Source organism: Caenorhabditis briggsae, assembly GCF_000004555.2.
Source record: "Caenorhabditis briggsae complete genome, chrV, whole genome shotgun sequence".
Classification (NCBI taxonomy): Eukaryota; Metazoa; Nematoda; class Chromadorea; order Rhabditida; family Rhabditidae; genus Caenorhabditis; species Caenorhabditis briggsae.
Window position 1 is genome coordinate 8,967,452 of NC_013488.2, and position 14,593 is coordinate 8,982,044.

The 14,593-nt window shown below is 40.1% G+C and overlaps 2 protein-coding genes across 2 annotated transcripts; one reads left to right on the plus strand and one right to left on the minus strand.

Annotated features, from left to right (window-relative positions):
• Positions 1-188: 188 nt before the first annotated feature.
• CBG23360 lies at positions 189-3,823 on the minus strand (the record flags this gene model as incomplete). Its single annotated transcript, XM_002636603.1, has 8 exons — positions 189-399; positions 447-895; positions 947-1,960; positions 2,004-2,733; positions 2,780-2,913; positions 2,959-3,330; positions 3,380-3,628; positions 3,737-3,823. 8 exons carry the CDS (start codon positions 3,821-3,823, stop codon positions 189-191), a joined length of 3,246 nt encoding a protein of 1,081 aa, XP_002636649.1.
• Positions 3,824-4,670: 847 nt separating this feature from the next.
• On the plus strand, positions 4,671-13,069 carry Cbr-kup-1 (the record flags this gene model as incomplete). Its single annotated transcript, XM_045237451.1, has 7 exons — positions 4,671-4,763; positions 8,548-8,637; positions 9,885-10,003; positions 10,052-10,139; positions 10,187-10,346; positions 12,009-12,430; positions 12,839-13,069. The coding sequence occupies 7 exons, from the start codon at positions 4,671-4,673 to the stop codon at positions 13,067-13,069; spliced, it is 1,203 nt and encodes a 400-aa protein (XP_045097771.1).
• Between the last annotated feature and the right edge of the window lie 1,524 nt (positions 13,070-14,593).

The window sequence follows — 14,593 nt, forward strand, 5'->3', positions numbered from 1 at the left end:
ATATTTGAAGCGATATCGCATCTGGTTGATAAAAAAAATAACTTGTTTGAATCGAGAAGAGTTTATGATGTGAGAATGACCAGTAGAAAAAGACAATAGAAAAAAAAGATGAGATGAACATTTAGAAATTAAGATCATTCACAGTAAAACAGGTATCAATCAATCATCAAACCAGGATAAGTAAGAAATTATATTTTTGGCGGTGCAAAGCAGGGATCTCCGAATCGCTGCATAACGGTATTAGCTTCTGAAAGCTCGTTGCGAACTTTCTCACGCATGTAGTAGATCGGACAGTCACGAGCCGAGCAGTTGACCTTATCTTGCATTGTTTTAGCACAATTTTGGCACTCTGTCCAAAGTCGACCGAAATGATTTTCCAGCTCGTGCATAGTAGTCAGTCTGGAAAAAATGAAATTGAAAGCTTTCAAAATTGGAAAGATCCCTACCGAGATGCATAAATTTCTGGCAACTTTGGTTCGCAATGCTTACAAACTGCATTTTCAGATTCCATTTTCGGAAGGACGCTTTTGCATCCGAGACAAGTCGCCGATTTCTTTGTGAATGCTGCGAGCCCTCCAACTTTGCTCTGAACCACTGTTCGAACTCTGGTATGCTCTCCTTCAACAAGAATCTTCTCTGCTCGATCTCCCAAAATTGGTTCAAAGATTCTAGCAAGTGGTTTTGCCAGTTGGTTAGTCAAGTAGTGTTTTGTGTCGAGTGGGATATTATTTTGGAGAACAAATGTTGGATCTTCGGCTCTCTCGTAAGCTGGTACATTCTTTGCAGCCGCCACGAAGACGTATGGCACACGATCACCAAGTCTAGGAGCGCTACCAGCGTCGCGTTTCTTCATTCGTGCTGCCAACTCCACATGCGCTTGTTTCGCTTGGTATTTCTGAAATCATAAGTTTTTGTTCCAATAAGAGAATCGAAAAGAAATACTTACATCTCCAGACTTTGTCAGTTCTTTACTGATAATCAGAAGTGAAATATCAATTTTGTTGCAGAGCAAATCGCTGATAGTTTTCTTGGCGAAATCCAAAGCAGATTGTTGATCTCTATCGATGAGCAACTTCTCAAGACATACTCCAAGAACTTTGGCGACCAACGGGCAATTGTCACGACGTACTGTCTCTAAACCTTTGCAATCCATTTTGTCATGAACTTCAGGTTTTGTGAAATAAAGACCAGCATAACGTTTCTTGTTGATAAGAAGATACGGGAAGTAGACTTTTTCGAATTCCAACTTGATCGGTGGAGTGAAAATCTTGCTGACTTCTTTAGCAGCCTCCAAACCGATTTCCATTGCCTGCGCAACATTTTCGACTCCAAATTTAACCATCACCGAATCTGTGTCTCCATAAATAACCTTCGCATCAGCAGGGCATTTTCCGTCGAGAGCTCCTTTTTTGTAGATTCGTTCAACTTCTGATTTAGTCATATCGATCATTTTTCTACCAAATGCAGTGACAGATTGAGAAATCTCAAGACAGGGTAGTTTTCCAACGGTGGCACCAGTAAATCCATAAACTGAATTGGCTGAGATTTTCAAAGCTAGCTGTCTTCCGTTGTACACCATTCTCTTGAATTCGTCTTTTTCATTCTTCATGTCATTCTTCGCTCGTTTTCTGGCAGCTAGAAGATCTTCAAGAATCTCTGGCAACAATCCACGTCTCTTGGATTTGGTTGCAAAATATTGTCCAGATGGTGTGCGAATATAATCCTTGTTTTCAACTCCTTGTGGAGATTTGAGAAGAGTTGTGTAGCAGAGGTTGTGAGCAATCATAATGGACGGATACAGTGAAGCGAAATCAAGAGTTGCGATCGGCTCGTTGTAAAATCCGCGAATCGGATCAATGACAGTTGCCCCTTCATATCCTTCTCCATCGCCAGAATTAGCTTCAATCACAGGAAGGAAGAAATTGTTTTGTTTGCAACGGCGGAGCATCATGGATAGGATCTGTAAATTTTCTTTGATTTTGAGTTTATCAGACTATCCTAACCTTGATTTGTTGGCCTTTGGTGAGTAGAAAGTTCATTGGGACCCCAGTGACTCTTGCCATTTCGATGTAGTTGATGATCGACATCAGTTTATCAAGAAGGCGAAGTGGCAGATAGGCATCTTTCAAGCAATATTGAGCTAAACGTCTTCTTGTTTGCTCGTCTCCACGTTGCAAATCAGGAATGATATTGTGCTCGACATCTTCTTTTTGTTCAGATAGAAACTGGTATGAGACGCTGTTCAGGGTGTAACTACGAAGTTTGTAGTCACGAAGTACCACTTGCAATACGTCGAAGATAATTCTTCCGTGAATATCGATACTCTTGTTGACTCTGCTACCCATTTGCTTCGATGAGATAGCTGCGTCCCGGACAACGGACCCCTTGTCCCGCTGACGACCCAAATGAGAAACTTGAGGAAGTGAAAGGACTTTGGCACGATCCAAAATGTAAGGAAGATCAAAGTTCAGAATGTTGTAGCCAGTAATGATGTCTGGATCAACTTCACGAACGAATTCCGCCCATTTCTCCAGAAGCACTTTTTCATTGACACATTCGATGATGTTGGACCCAACTACATGAGCACAAGTTCCGAGAACGAAGCAGTTTCGCACAAAGGGCTCAGATTCTCCTTCAACTTTCACAAGATTGGCAATTTGAATGATTGGATCTTTGATTGCCTCGGGGAAAATACCTCGTCGACCGATACACTCGATATCCAACGATAGAGTACTGAAATTTCTCGTCTCTCATAAGATTTTTTTTTCACAAAAATTACCGGATTGGGGCGATTCCGGCCCATTCTCCATCGCTTTCGTGGACGATCAGATTCTTGACATTGATGGAAACTTCGATTTGGCACCGAGACGACTTCTCAGAGTTGGGTAGAATTTTACATTTTCCGGCCGGGATCTAGAAATGGAAAACAGTTGTTTGTCTTCCCTAAAACTTTTAAACCTCAATCCATCCGCACCCGGCAATGTTCGTTTTTGCTAGGAACATAACCACCGCGTTGATATTCGACTCGTACAAGTTTCCGACATTCACTGGTCCTTTTCCCATCAAATTGACTCCATTCTTCAGTTCTTGACGAGCTTTGTTCAGTGCTTCTGTTGAGCCGGTCACTTTGACGAATGGAACTTTGGTATCAGCACCACGGAAGTAGTAGAGATTTTCTCCATGGACAATTTCAAGATGGACAAGATTATCAACAACATTTCCAGGCAACTGAGTTTGTCCACTACCTCCTCTGCGTTTGGCAGCCGCAACCATGTTACAAATAGCAGACTGAGCTACTCCAATGTGCTCGACTCCAAATCCTTGTGGAGCCTGCAAATGTGCAATTTTGTATGAACATTGAAACAGTGAAATCTTTTACCTGGAAGTAGAAATGAGGAAAATAATCAGTGACAATGACACAGATCGAGTTTCCTGCTTTCGTTACACCATACAACTTCACATTAGTTCTATCATAAGTTGTCGCGGAACCATCTTCATGATATGTTTCAACTTCTAGCACTTGACATGCAATATTTTTGGTGATTCCAAGATCTTTTTCGACTGCAGGCCTGGCCCAGCCGGTTTTGTCGATTTTGGGGCATGCTGGCAGATCCTTTTCGAATTTAGGCTGAAAATAGTGAACTTATGAAATGTTGATTTAGTCAAATACAACTTCAACTCTAATAGTAAGAAAAATAGTTTACGAACCATTATAAAACCATTTAGACAGACTTACCACGTAACACTGCTCGAATTCGTCACTTTCGCGTTTGCGCTTCACTTCTGGTTGAAACGAAGTTCCACCTGGTCGTTTAGTGGACATTTCTGACAGATGACCATTATTAAAAGTTATGAAAACGGAGGATTCATGAATTCTATAGAAATGCAACAAAAAATCGCTTAATAAAACGGTTAGCAAATGTGCCCTAACGGTGTAGCGCGAGTAAGATTTATTCGAATAAAATTGTACAAAAAACATGTTCTGGATCAAAAGATAATATAGGAAAAATAGGATACATTAATATCAGTCATTGAGGGAGCTCCCTAGGAAGATGTTCACTGAAAAGGTCAATAGCGCTTTTAAACATTGAAATCGAACGAATATTTTGCTGATTTCTATACATTTGATAGCGATCTATACATGGAAGCTTATGAGACACTTTTTTTCCTAAAAAAAACAGCTAGAAACGTCAAAAAACGAGAAAAACGACTTCGAAAAATTGGCAAACCTAGAATTTCGAAATTCTGGTTTGTTTTGCCGCGCAAAATTGAGGTTTTCAGCTCTCAGCAAATGCGCCCTAAAGCCAAAACTTTCGGCGCGCTGTTCGAATTATATTTTTTCTACCTAAATATTGATTTTCAGATTTTTGTTTTCCTTCCTTTTTTGTGTTTTCGCTGAATTGTCAATCAATATTTTGATGAGAAATTATTGAAAACAACATCATCGCTTCTCTATAATTATTGTTACTTGAAAAACATTCTAAGAATTCAGAAATCCCGTACTTAATTTCATATGCCATATACTTTTGGTTTTTCTTGACTTTGACTATAATTTCTAATTTCTATAAGCTCCTCGACTGTAAAAAATCCATCGTTGTATATTTCTATGTTATCTTGAGGATTTCGCAATAGTTCGCTGTATTTTCTGCAAAAACTTTTTCAGTTTTCTCATGGACGACGAGCTTGACTATGGATCTGACAATTCGATGCATGACGACATCGGCGATGACTCCATTGACGATGAAGTTCCACGTCAGCCGAAAGTGAGTTATGTTTCGCATTTTCTCGAATTGCCCAGCTCGCTTCTTGGTTCTTTCCCTGTATGATTTCCTGTATAATGATAACAAATATATCGTAAAATCCTTATACGCCACCCTACCAGTGTGATTTAAAATATAAGAGGCATTAATGATCATTTTCTCTGCCTTATCCAGCCGCTATTGTTAGTCCAGTAAAATTCTAGTGAATATTCATTGTCTGAAAATGATGTGTAGTTTACTGCTAGTTCCTCTTCCCACTTCATCCCATCTCCTCAAAGTGCAAAGTTTGATTCTTCATTATTGTCTCAGGAGGTCATCTTGAATGTCATAACACACAACCTCATTATGTTACAAAATTAAGCCGAATCGTTGACACGACACTTGGTCCGGCATGCGCAGTGCGCATTATCCAGAATATGTGGTTTTCTGTGTGTAATTATAGCAGCATATTCTCAGTCTCTCTCATTTTTCTTTATTCTTCATCTCATCTTCTCATACACACGCGAACATACACACAAATGCGCGCCGGTAATTGAACACAAACAGCCTAGTGGTTAAGGTAGTGACCGGGGCAACGATGACGACGTCCGGAGGAAAGTGAAGGAAGAAATACAGAAAAAGAGGAAGAGAAGAAAGACTGTCGGAGCGGTGGGGTTTGACAGAGAAGGAGAGCCCCTTCTATTGTGCCTCTTTTCGTCAGGCCATTCATTGCGTGTCCTTGTGTTGCTCCCCTCCAATTCAATACCGTCTGCGGTGTAGGTGGTGGTCTCTTCCGAACCGAACCGCGCCGCGGAAATATTTGTCTAACAACTCGATGACACAAAAAGTTTTATGACAATGCCGAGGATTGTAGATGGCCTTCCCATATATAATTATCGTGACGTGGCATTTGGGTGATAATCGGGATTGTTTTTTTTTTGGGTTTCGGCACGTTTAAAATGATCAGAGATTCTAAATTCGAGTTGAGCGAGAACTACACACTGCTACGAGGACTACACAGTTTGAGAACTTAGACTAGCAAAAGTGACAATTGCAGTCGTGGCAACAATGCTTGCATCGTCCTGGTTCATCACAATAATTTTGTTTCAGTAACCCAATATGGACGCATTTAAATGACCGGTTAGATTTTTTTCAAGCTGCCACTGAAGCTCGTTTTCCTTTTTCAGATAGCCTCAGCTGCCTGTTACAGTTTAGGATTCATTCTCAGCTACTCTCTTGACTTCTCCTAACTCTGCATTGTTGGTTTACTTTCTTGTGTTGCATGATGCGACTTGCATCACGAGATTATGTGTTGATTCTTCCCATTCTAGTTTCACACGAAGCCCATACCATCATCACTTTTGTTTTGCATATTCATTCTTCCTTTGGCTTTTCCACCTCAAATTATGAGACCACAACACTGGGTTCCAAACAATTACTCCGCCCATTTCATTGACACCACTCCGTAGAATCTAAAGCTCAAAGCTATCTGAAACGTGAGGTGGGGAGGAGTCCGGGGTCCCGCCCCTTTTGGCTGTGTGCGCGCCCTCTCCTCTCGCCTCCTCCATCCATCCTCTTGCCCCGCTCATTCTTCGTCGCTCCTCGTCCTCCTATTCCACCCTCAATATGAGCGGTCGTCGAATGTGTCTCCCCTTCCTCTCGTCCCCTACTCAGTTTATGTGTATGTGAGCGAAGGCGCGCGCCTTCAGTCGTGTTCTCGTGCCCATGGCGCTTTGGTGCATCTCCATCCCCATTCATGGTCGTCCCCTATTCCAGTCTAAAGAGGACTATCCTTTATTCCACTTAATCCTGGAGATTTCTCCACAGGTTGTGCCCACCCGGCCGCCTGATACTTTCGTCTCAACCTCGCTGTCAGAATGTCGTAGGTGAGCAAAGTTTCAGGTGTGCCGGAACACACCCATACTTTGCTCTGTTGTTGTTGGCCTTTTGGTCAGTTTTTTAGAAATACTGAAAAAGTGATACTATGGTACTCTGAGAAGCTTTGTCTCATCAGGTCGCTCTGTTTGGTTGTGTATATGTCCGTGTGTGTATGTGAAGAATATTTTATTTAAAAGAGCTGGAAAGATGTTGAAAAGTGGAGCGAGGAGAAGAAAAAAAGGAAGAAGAAGAAGAAGAAGACGGCGCACATCGATGTGTTGTACATTTGTGACAGAGGCTGGGGCAGTTATTTCGCGCTCATTCACAATGCTGTTGTGGTACGTCGTCGCGCCAATTATATATTAATGATGATGTAATTGTGTGTAATCATATTTCATACAAGGTTTCGACAACATTCAATTCAATTCAAACGATCCGCTTTGTGATTCTAAATCGTTTTTGATGTTGGCGGCTACCGTATAACTACGCTAGGATTCAGGCACTCCTCCACCTCGTTTTCCACTATAGTCGACCAATAATCTGGGTAAAGAACGACACCCAAATTCACTTGAGAGATGGTATCCTAGCAACCTTGCGGATTAGCGTGGCATGCCGTACCCTTATTTTGCTCGCCGAAATAATTACCAAGACAAAATGCACAATTTGCGAGCGGGAGAACCTTATGATTAGTTGTATAGCTGTGGCCTTTTCAACTCTTCGACTACAAAATGATCTATATAGAATGCTCGGGTAGCACGCGATAACCAAGTGTGATTGGTATTCGAATAGAGGGAAGCAGCAAAAATTGGCTCAGTGTGCTTGTTCGCCTGGAACGACATTGCATCTTGGCATCCGGCGCCAGAGAGTCTCGGCAATTTGTTCACGGACGCATCTGGCTCTCATTGATCGAGTACCCGCATGTTGCATTTTTTATGAAATGACGTGGCATCCCATAGAAACATGGGAATCTGAAATAACATGACTCCAGCTTCCCCCTCGTGATTCTGTTTTTATGAATCATTTCCTTTTATCACATATCCCATTTTTTCAGGACTATGCCAGGACTATAGTTTTAATTATCTTTTTATTCTAACCAATCATTCGGAATGAGTCATTTTCCACATTTCCCTGAACATGATCTCAATTTTGAAACTTAATACAAGTAAAGAGAGACCAAGCACGCACGCATGCATCCTCATGAAATTTGTGAGCGAGGAGCGGCGCCGCAAATGGTTAGAAAATGAAAAAAAGGAAATGCTGTGTGGAAAAAAGAGAAAGATACAGAATCTGGGGAGATGCGGACGCATACATATATACACACAGAGAAAGATGAAAATCGGTCCGAATTTATGAGGCCGTCCCCGATTAAAGTGATCGTATTGTGGTGGCAGTGGCGGTGGTTGAAAAGAGTTATTGCTGATTTTTCGTTTTTGTGGCATAGGATACTGTAGGGAACAATTGTGCGGTTTGCTTTTTGTCACATGAGAAAGTGGCAATAAAACGGAAAATATGTGCAGCTGGAATGGGAAAAAGAAGAGGAAAATTCTTACAAATTTCGCTATGGAAATGATTGATCAGGGTCTATTGAAAAAAATATAATAGTCATGTTTGCAAACGAACCAACAACGAACTGGGCCAAGCTTTTTTGAGGCCCAATTTTTCGACCTACTGTAGACTTGATATAATTTGGCTAGTACTACAATATGATACTATCTGCAAAGATGAATCTTTAAAAAAATTTACGGACCACAAATTTTGCTGAAAGCCGCGGCCTGCCCTCTATCAGTTCTGTAAGAGTAACCTATTTCATGCGCAACATACTGATCAAAGATCCAATAGGCTCGTTTCCGGCTCGTTCCAGTCCTTTTGCGAGTATCCAATGATTACTGTATACATAAAGGAAACTCAAAATCTATGAATTATTTTCCAGGATCGACTTGATGTAATTATCGACCGAAAAGAGAAAATCGCCACCGAAAAAGCATTCGGAATCAACGAAGAAGACGAGAAGCATCTATGTGTGAGTTTTTATTTTTTATTCATTTTTTGTTTGTCGCCTCAAATTCGCTTCTGTGGTAATAGGCGCCTTCTTCTTTCTTCTTCTTTTCTGTGGTGCCTTCTCAATTTGGTTCTCAATTATCGTGGCGCCGCCTGAGTGCCAAGATAACAAGTAAGCGATGAGACGGCAACTTTGTGTGGTTTCGATGGTGCCGGCACGGCGTCACACTAAAAGGAGCCGGAATAGAAGAAGCAAAAAGAAACAAGTCGTATCATGCATAAAATGAAGTGTTTGCCGCTTGGTTGCTCAAGACACCAAGGGTTTCATCTCTTTCTTTTTTAGCATCGCTTCCCTTCGCTGTCAATTTCATCTTAATCGTGGTTTCGTCCTTCGCGGGTAACGACAAGAGATTCCAAGAAGGCTTTTAGATTGATCAATTTCAAGGAAGGAAACGTCCAACACGTTCAGATGTCCCCAGCCGTTACAGTATTCCTAATTGACAGTAGATTGTTTGGAATTAATTTGCCTTCTCTACCAGCACATTAACGTTCTCATTAGTCGGACCGCGCGGAAGGTGTACTTTTTCTCCGATCCTATTGTCTGCAAATGTTGGTGCCGGATTTTCGGAGTCTAGTCTTTTCTCTATATTTCTTTATTCATATTTTCCTTCAGTTCGCATCTCCAGTAGCAGCCAGTAGCAGCATCTACATAATATGTAATTAGTAACCTCGTCACGCCGTTTCGTTTTGCTTTGTTCTTTTCGTTTCCTCCTATTCCAGGGGCACACACCAACTAAAGGGCTGTATACTGGAAAGAGAGAGGCAGAGGGCATAGGGTGTTAATAGAAAGAAAAAAACGTTTCTTTTTCAAAGCTGGGATTTTCGAGTGAAATTGGAGTTTCAAAAAGGCCTGGATGGGGAAAAAAGAGAAGCTGAACGACATGCCAAAGTCGCATACACTCACAAAGAAGAGACCACAGTAGTAGTTGACTCTACATGAATAATAGATGAAAAGCGGACAGAGAAAAAAATAAAGAGCTGTAAAAATGGGGTATGTGAACATTAATTTCATAAACATGGAGTAAGGACAGAATTTAGGAATTTTCAAGTCTAGATAGTGACACAAGGCTCCCGGACGTTTCGAAACACGACGTTTCAAAACTTTTCTGCATTTTTGCATAGTGGTTTTTGCAAACCAAATATCAGGATCTGAAATGTCCAGGAGCCTTACACAATTGCCCATGAAAGATGATGATTAGCTTATTCCAGATCTCACAAGCTGAAGCTGCTGCTCTTCGAAAGGAACTTGAAGCAACAGATCTGAACTCCAGATTGGATTGTGTTCTTGTCCATGGTGCCGATTCGATGGACGAGTTTGAGATCCAAAAGTACCCTTAATCTCAAATTTCCAAAACTCCTTTCAATCTTTTTTTCAGAATCTTCGCTGATTTCCGTCCGGAGAAAGTTTGGAAGAAAAACGAAGTGGCAATTGTACAATTTCACTTTAGACAAGAAGCTGCAGCTGTAAGCAATTTTTTAAGAAACTCTTCTAGTTTTTTTTTTAATTCCAGATGATGCTCAACATGTCTAAACTGATGCGTCGTGTGCGTGGACGGAAGAAGGCCAACGAGGACGGCGAGGTGATTTCCGACGATGATGACCTAGAAGACGGGCAAATCAAAGAAGAGAAGGATGATTATGTGGAACTGGTTGAGGGTTTGGAGCCGAACGGTATGTTGGATGATTACACAGCTGGAAAGTAGAGGGGATCTGTGGAAGTGATGTTTGAACAAGCATGTGGGCGCTGTCAACATTGCATATTATTAGTTGAACTGAATTCTCCTGATTGATTTGGAGTAAAAATCAAGGCTGAAAGGCAAAGAGAAATAATGGAGTAGCCAAGAATCGCTTTAACCAATAAACAATCTATGCCAGTGGAGGATACATTGCTGTGTGTTTATAGTTTATGAAAAAAAAATTTTCTTCTTTCATCAAGGGGTCGAGTGGTTATTGTTGAATTCGAAACTCTGATTCTGCTTGAATGTAAACAATGAGCAGGTCTATAGGTATTGAATTCAAAGGGATCCAATAGTTCATCTCGCCCACACACACCTGTAAACGTACATCGCGTTCTTCGATTTCCAAACAACACAACGTATTCAATAGAATAATAGTACTCGAAACAGAAAGAACGAGAAAGAGCGTATGTGTGTTATGTTAGTTTAGTGTTTCTATCGCAATCCATACTGAGTCGGTTAATACTGCCGCTTACATTTGTCATTATTAGTTTCCCTCTTCCTCCTGTATCATTGTTTTGTGTCGTTGTTCTCGAGTACACAGTTCACACTGTATTCAGTTGTCGGGTGGATAACCCTCCCCCCACACCCCAACTCTCATTGAGATCCACTGTGTTTGCATGTTCGTTTGTCACCGATCCTTCTCGATCGACAAGTCGGGGACCGCGGGATTCGTTGTTTTGGAATAGAGATGCAGCAGCAGCAGTTAGCACAACAGGGATCGCACAATGAAGTAACAGGATACTGGGTCAACTCGCGTCACTGCATCATATAGACATCTCTGAGAAATTTGTGACCACAAGAGAGGGACTTCATTTAGGGATTATCCAGTAGAATTAGTGACAGTGTTCTCGGAAACGATGTTCAAAGAAACAAAAGCCTGTCAAACTAATAGGCTCAACAGGGATTCCATTGAAAGAAACAACTGAAAGACATCGAGAATCGGGGACCGGCTATAATTTTTTTGAAATTCGAAATTCAGTTCTATGACTCGAGCCTTCATACTGTGTGTATTTCCTCTAATAAAAGCCCATCCAATTCGTCAAGTTCGAGCTCAATTATTTCAATCCCTGTGAAAGATATCAAAATATGTCAACTGATTAATTGTTTATCGTAATATCACTCATATGTTATCAGTTGACAACTTCTTGATATCCTTCACAGGAATTGAGATTATCGAGGCTCAAAGTTGACGGTTGGGGTATTAGAGGAAATACGGTAACTCAATCAGTTTTCCCCTGTAATTCCGGAACTGATTATCTTATTTCTGAGCATTGATTACACTCGAACTTGACATGTTTTCTTATTTTCATAGGTTTATCATATCTATCCGCCTAATCACATTAGAGTTACTGCGATGAGTAAAGGATCAACTTGGGGAGGTGTCGAAAATGGGATGAGCGAGAGTAAATAAAGAGAGAGGAGCCACGAGTATGGTGTGGATGAACGGATGTAATCAAGTTTGCTTATGCGATTATTCTGCTTTTGACATTTTCATTCTTTATGATGAGCTGAGAGAATCGAGAATTGTATGCAAACAACAAGGAATAAATAATACCAAACAGGGAGATTCTCTACGACGAATCTTTTATTTCAGAGAAAGGGATAGTAGCAAGCGAGAAGACTGACTTTGTCACTGTGGATGTTGGCTCTCGGGAAGTTCCGAATGGAAAATGGAGAGTGTTGACGAAGCACGTTCCAGCCAATATGTTTGTCATTATCCGTTTTGCGACTCATCATGAGTATCAGGTTCTTTCAAAAAAAAAGTTTCGAAAATACTTCTTCTTTTTTAAGGATATGGTCAAATCGAGTAGTAGTGAAGTTCCGAAGACTGGAGTGAAACGGGGAAATCAATCCTTCTGGACAAAAGAGACATCGAATCGTGGTGGACTGAATGTATTTGATAAAGATGGAAAAGAGTTGGAGTGGGATTACGAGCATGATACACGGTTCTACGAAGAAGACAAAAAAGAAGAGGAGAAAGAGAAAATCAGTGTACCACAAGGTGTCAAAGTCAAGGTAAAAATTTGGAATTTTATTAAAGTTACTTTAAATTACCGTACGGACTTCCTTTAATAGAAGCTAACCTAAACCGTAAATATTAAGCTAATTTATCTCGATTCCTTCGAAAGATATCAAAAAAAATTTCAACTGATGAATCATTTATCATAATATCACAGATATGTTTGTTATCAGTTGATAACTTTTTATATCTTTCACAGGAATCGAGTTAATTGAGCTCCAAGTTAACGGTTTCGGTGGGCTTCTATTGGAGGAAATACAGTATTCATTAACTAACGTTCTACATTATGAGACTAGATAACTACCTCAGTGGAAGCATTCCACAAATAAAAGGGCTTAATAACATGATCGAGTTCTGCCGATCATCTATTAATTATTGGATAATTCTATAAAATTGAATTTCAGGGTCGAGGAGCTGTGAAGTGTGGATTCCTTTTCGGCCAAGGAAGCAGTTCGCTGGCATCCGATGAGTCGTCGCCGTTGAAAAAAAGAAAGAACGATGATAAAGAATACGAGAAGGACGATGTGATGTCACGAATGGGATCCTCTGCACATGCAATCAGGCCAGGAAGAGTGGAGCGTCCTATGAGAGATCGTGTCAGATTCCCGGGAAGAGGAGATCGGGAAGATTACTAACATAATACAACTCTAAATTTTTTACAATTTTTTCCATACAACACAATTTCTAAAATAAAAGCATTTTATGCTATTTTTGATTCTCATCAATTTTTCATATTGAAGTGATTTTGGTGCTGGTTATCACTGAAACTATACATGGGTGTCGATGATCGGAATTCTAGATTTAGTTCGCTGAATCTTTCACTGTTCTGACAGGTTTCTATCATTGGTCCATAGGATGACATAATATGGTGAGCTATAAAAAAATAATGATTTTAAAACTTTTTATCATCTTCAGAAGTTCTTCAGTCGGAGATCAATCTCAAACGGATTTTGGAAGACAAAGAAGAGTAAATACGCGTTCAACGGGCAAGTATCACCAAGAGTTGATTCCGTCGTGTTGAGAAGAAGAAGGAAAATAATTTCGAGACGAGGTTTCAAGTGAGTTTTGACTTATCTTTTCATGAAAAATTCGGAAAATCCAGTAAAAATAGAAAGAGTTTTAGATTCTGTGGCTTAAAACTACCCAGAATCGCTTTTTGTTTCGAGCGAAAATTGAATAAATTCAAAATTCTCTACTTCTTTTCCGAATTTTCAAATTCCAAACAGATTTTTAAAAAGGTGAAAAAAGAAAACCAGACTGAATTTACAAGATTCCAGCTGAAAAACTTTTTTTTTCAATTTTTTCTCCTTTTTCGAATGTTGCCTTCTTCTTCTCCCAATTCCAAAAAATTCAAAGTTACAAGAAGAAATAGTGCAGAGAATATCCTAAAACTGGCAAATTAGTTTTGTGGTAAATGTCACAGTTTCCCCTATTTGATAATCGGCTCATTTCGTTTCCTGATAAGAGAGTTCTCAAACTACAAACTGTTCTTCTCCAGCAACTACCACCCTTTTACTTTTCCCCCTATGAACCCTATCATCTAATTCCTTCTTGGTTTTTTCTCCTTTCTCATCCGGATAAATGACAGAAAACAAGATAAAAACCGATTCGAAGACTGCCCCAGCAGAATTTGTTTCTTTTCATTTTTCTCCTCTTCTTCTCTTCCTCATAACGAAAAGTTTTGTGCATAAAAAAGTAGTTGTTGAAAGGCGCTCAACTCAAAAAAAGGAAGCAAACTATTGATCTCTTGCGCTTTCTCCTTTTTTCTTTCACATTTTTGGATTTTATTCGTTCGGCCATTCAGGGCTCCCAAGACTCCTTTTTACAATTACTTCGAGCATTTAAATTTTTCATTGGAATCATTTAACAAAGTTAATGCTAAATCGTTTTTCCCTTTCCCTGGAATCTTTCACACGTTTTTCTCGACTCTATTGGTTTTGATGAAAAGACTTCGAATACACTAAAAAAATATCGTTTTCCATTTTGGCTCAAATGTGATGTATACAAAAGAGAAAAAAAGTTCTCAGTTTTTTCTTCTGTTATTTAAAGTCCGGAAAGGCTTGCAGATCAAACAAATCTTATAAGAATTCCCGATTATTTCGGATTCCATATGCTGTAAAACCTGTTATAGAGGGAACCCCTAGCTGTCGAGTTTGAAC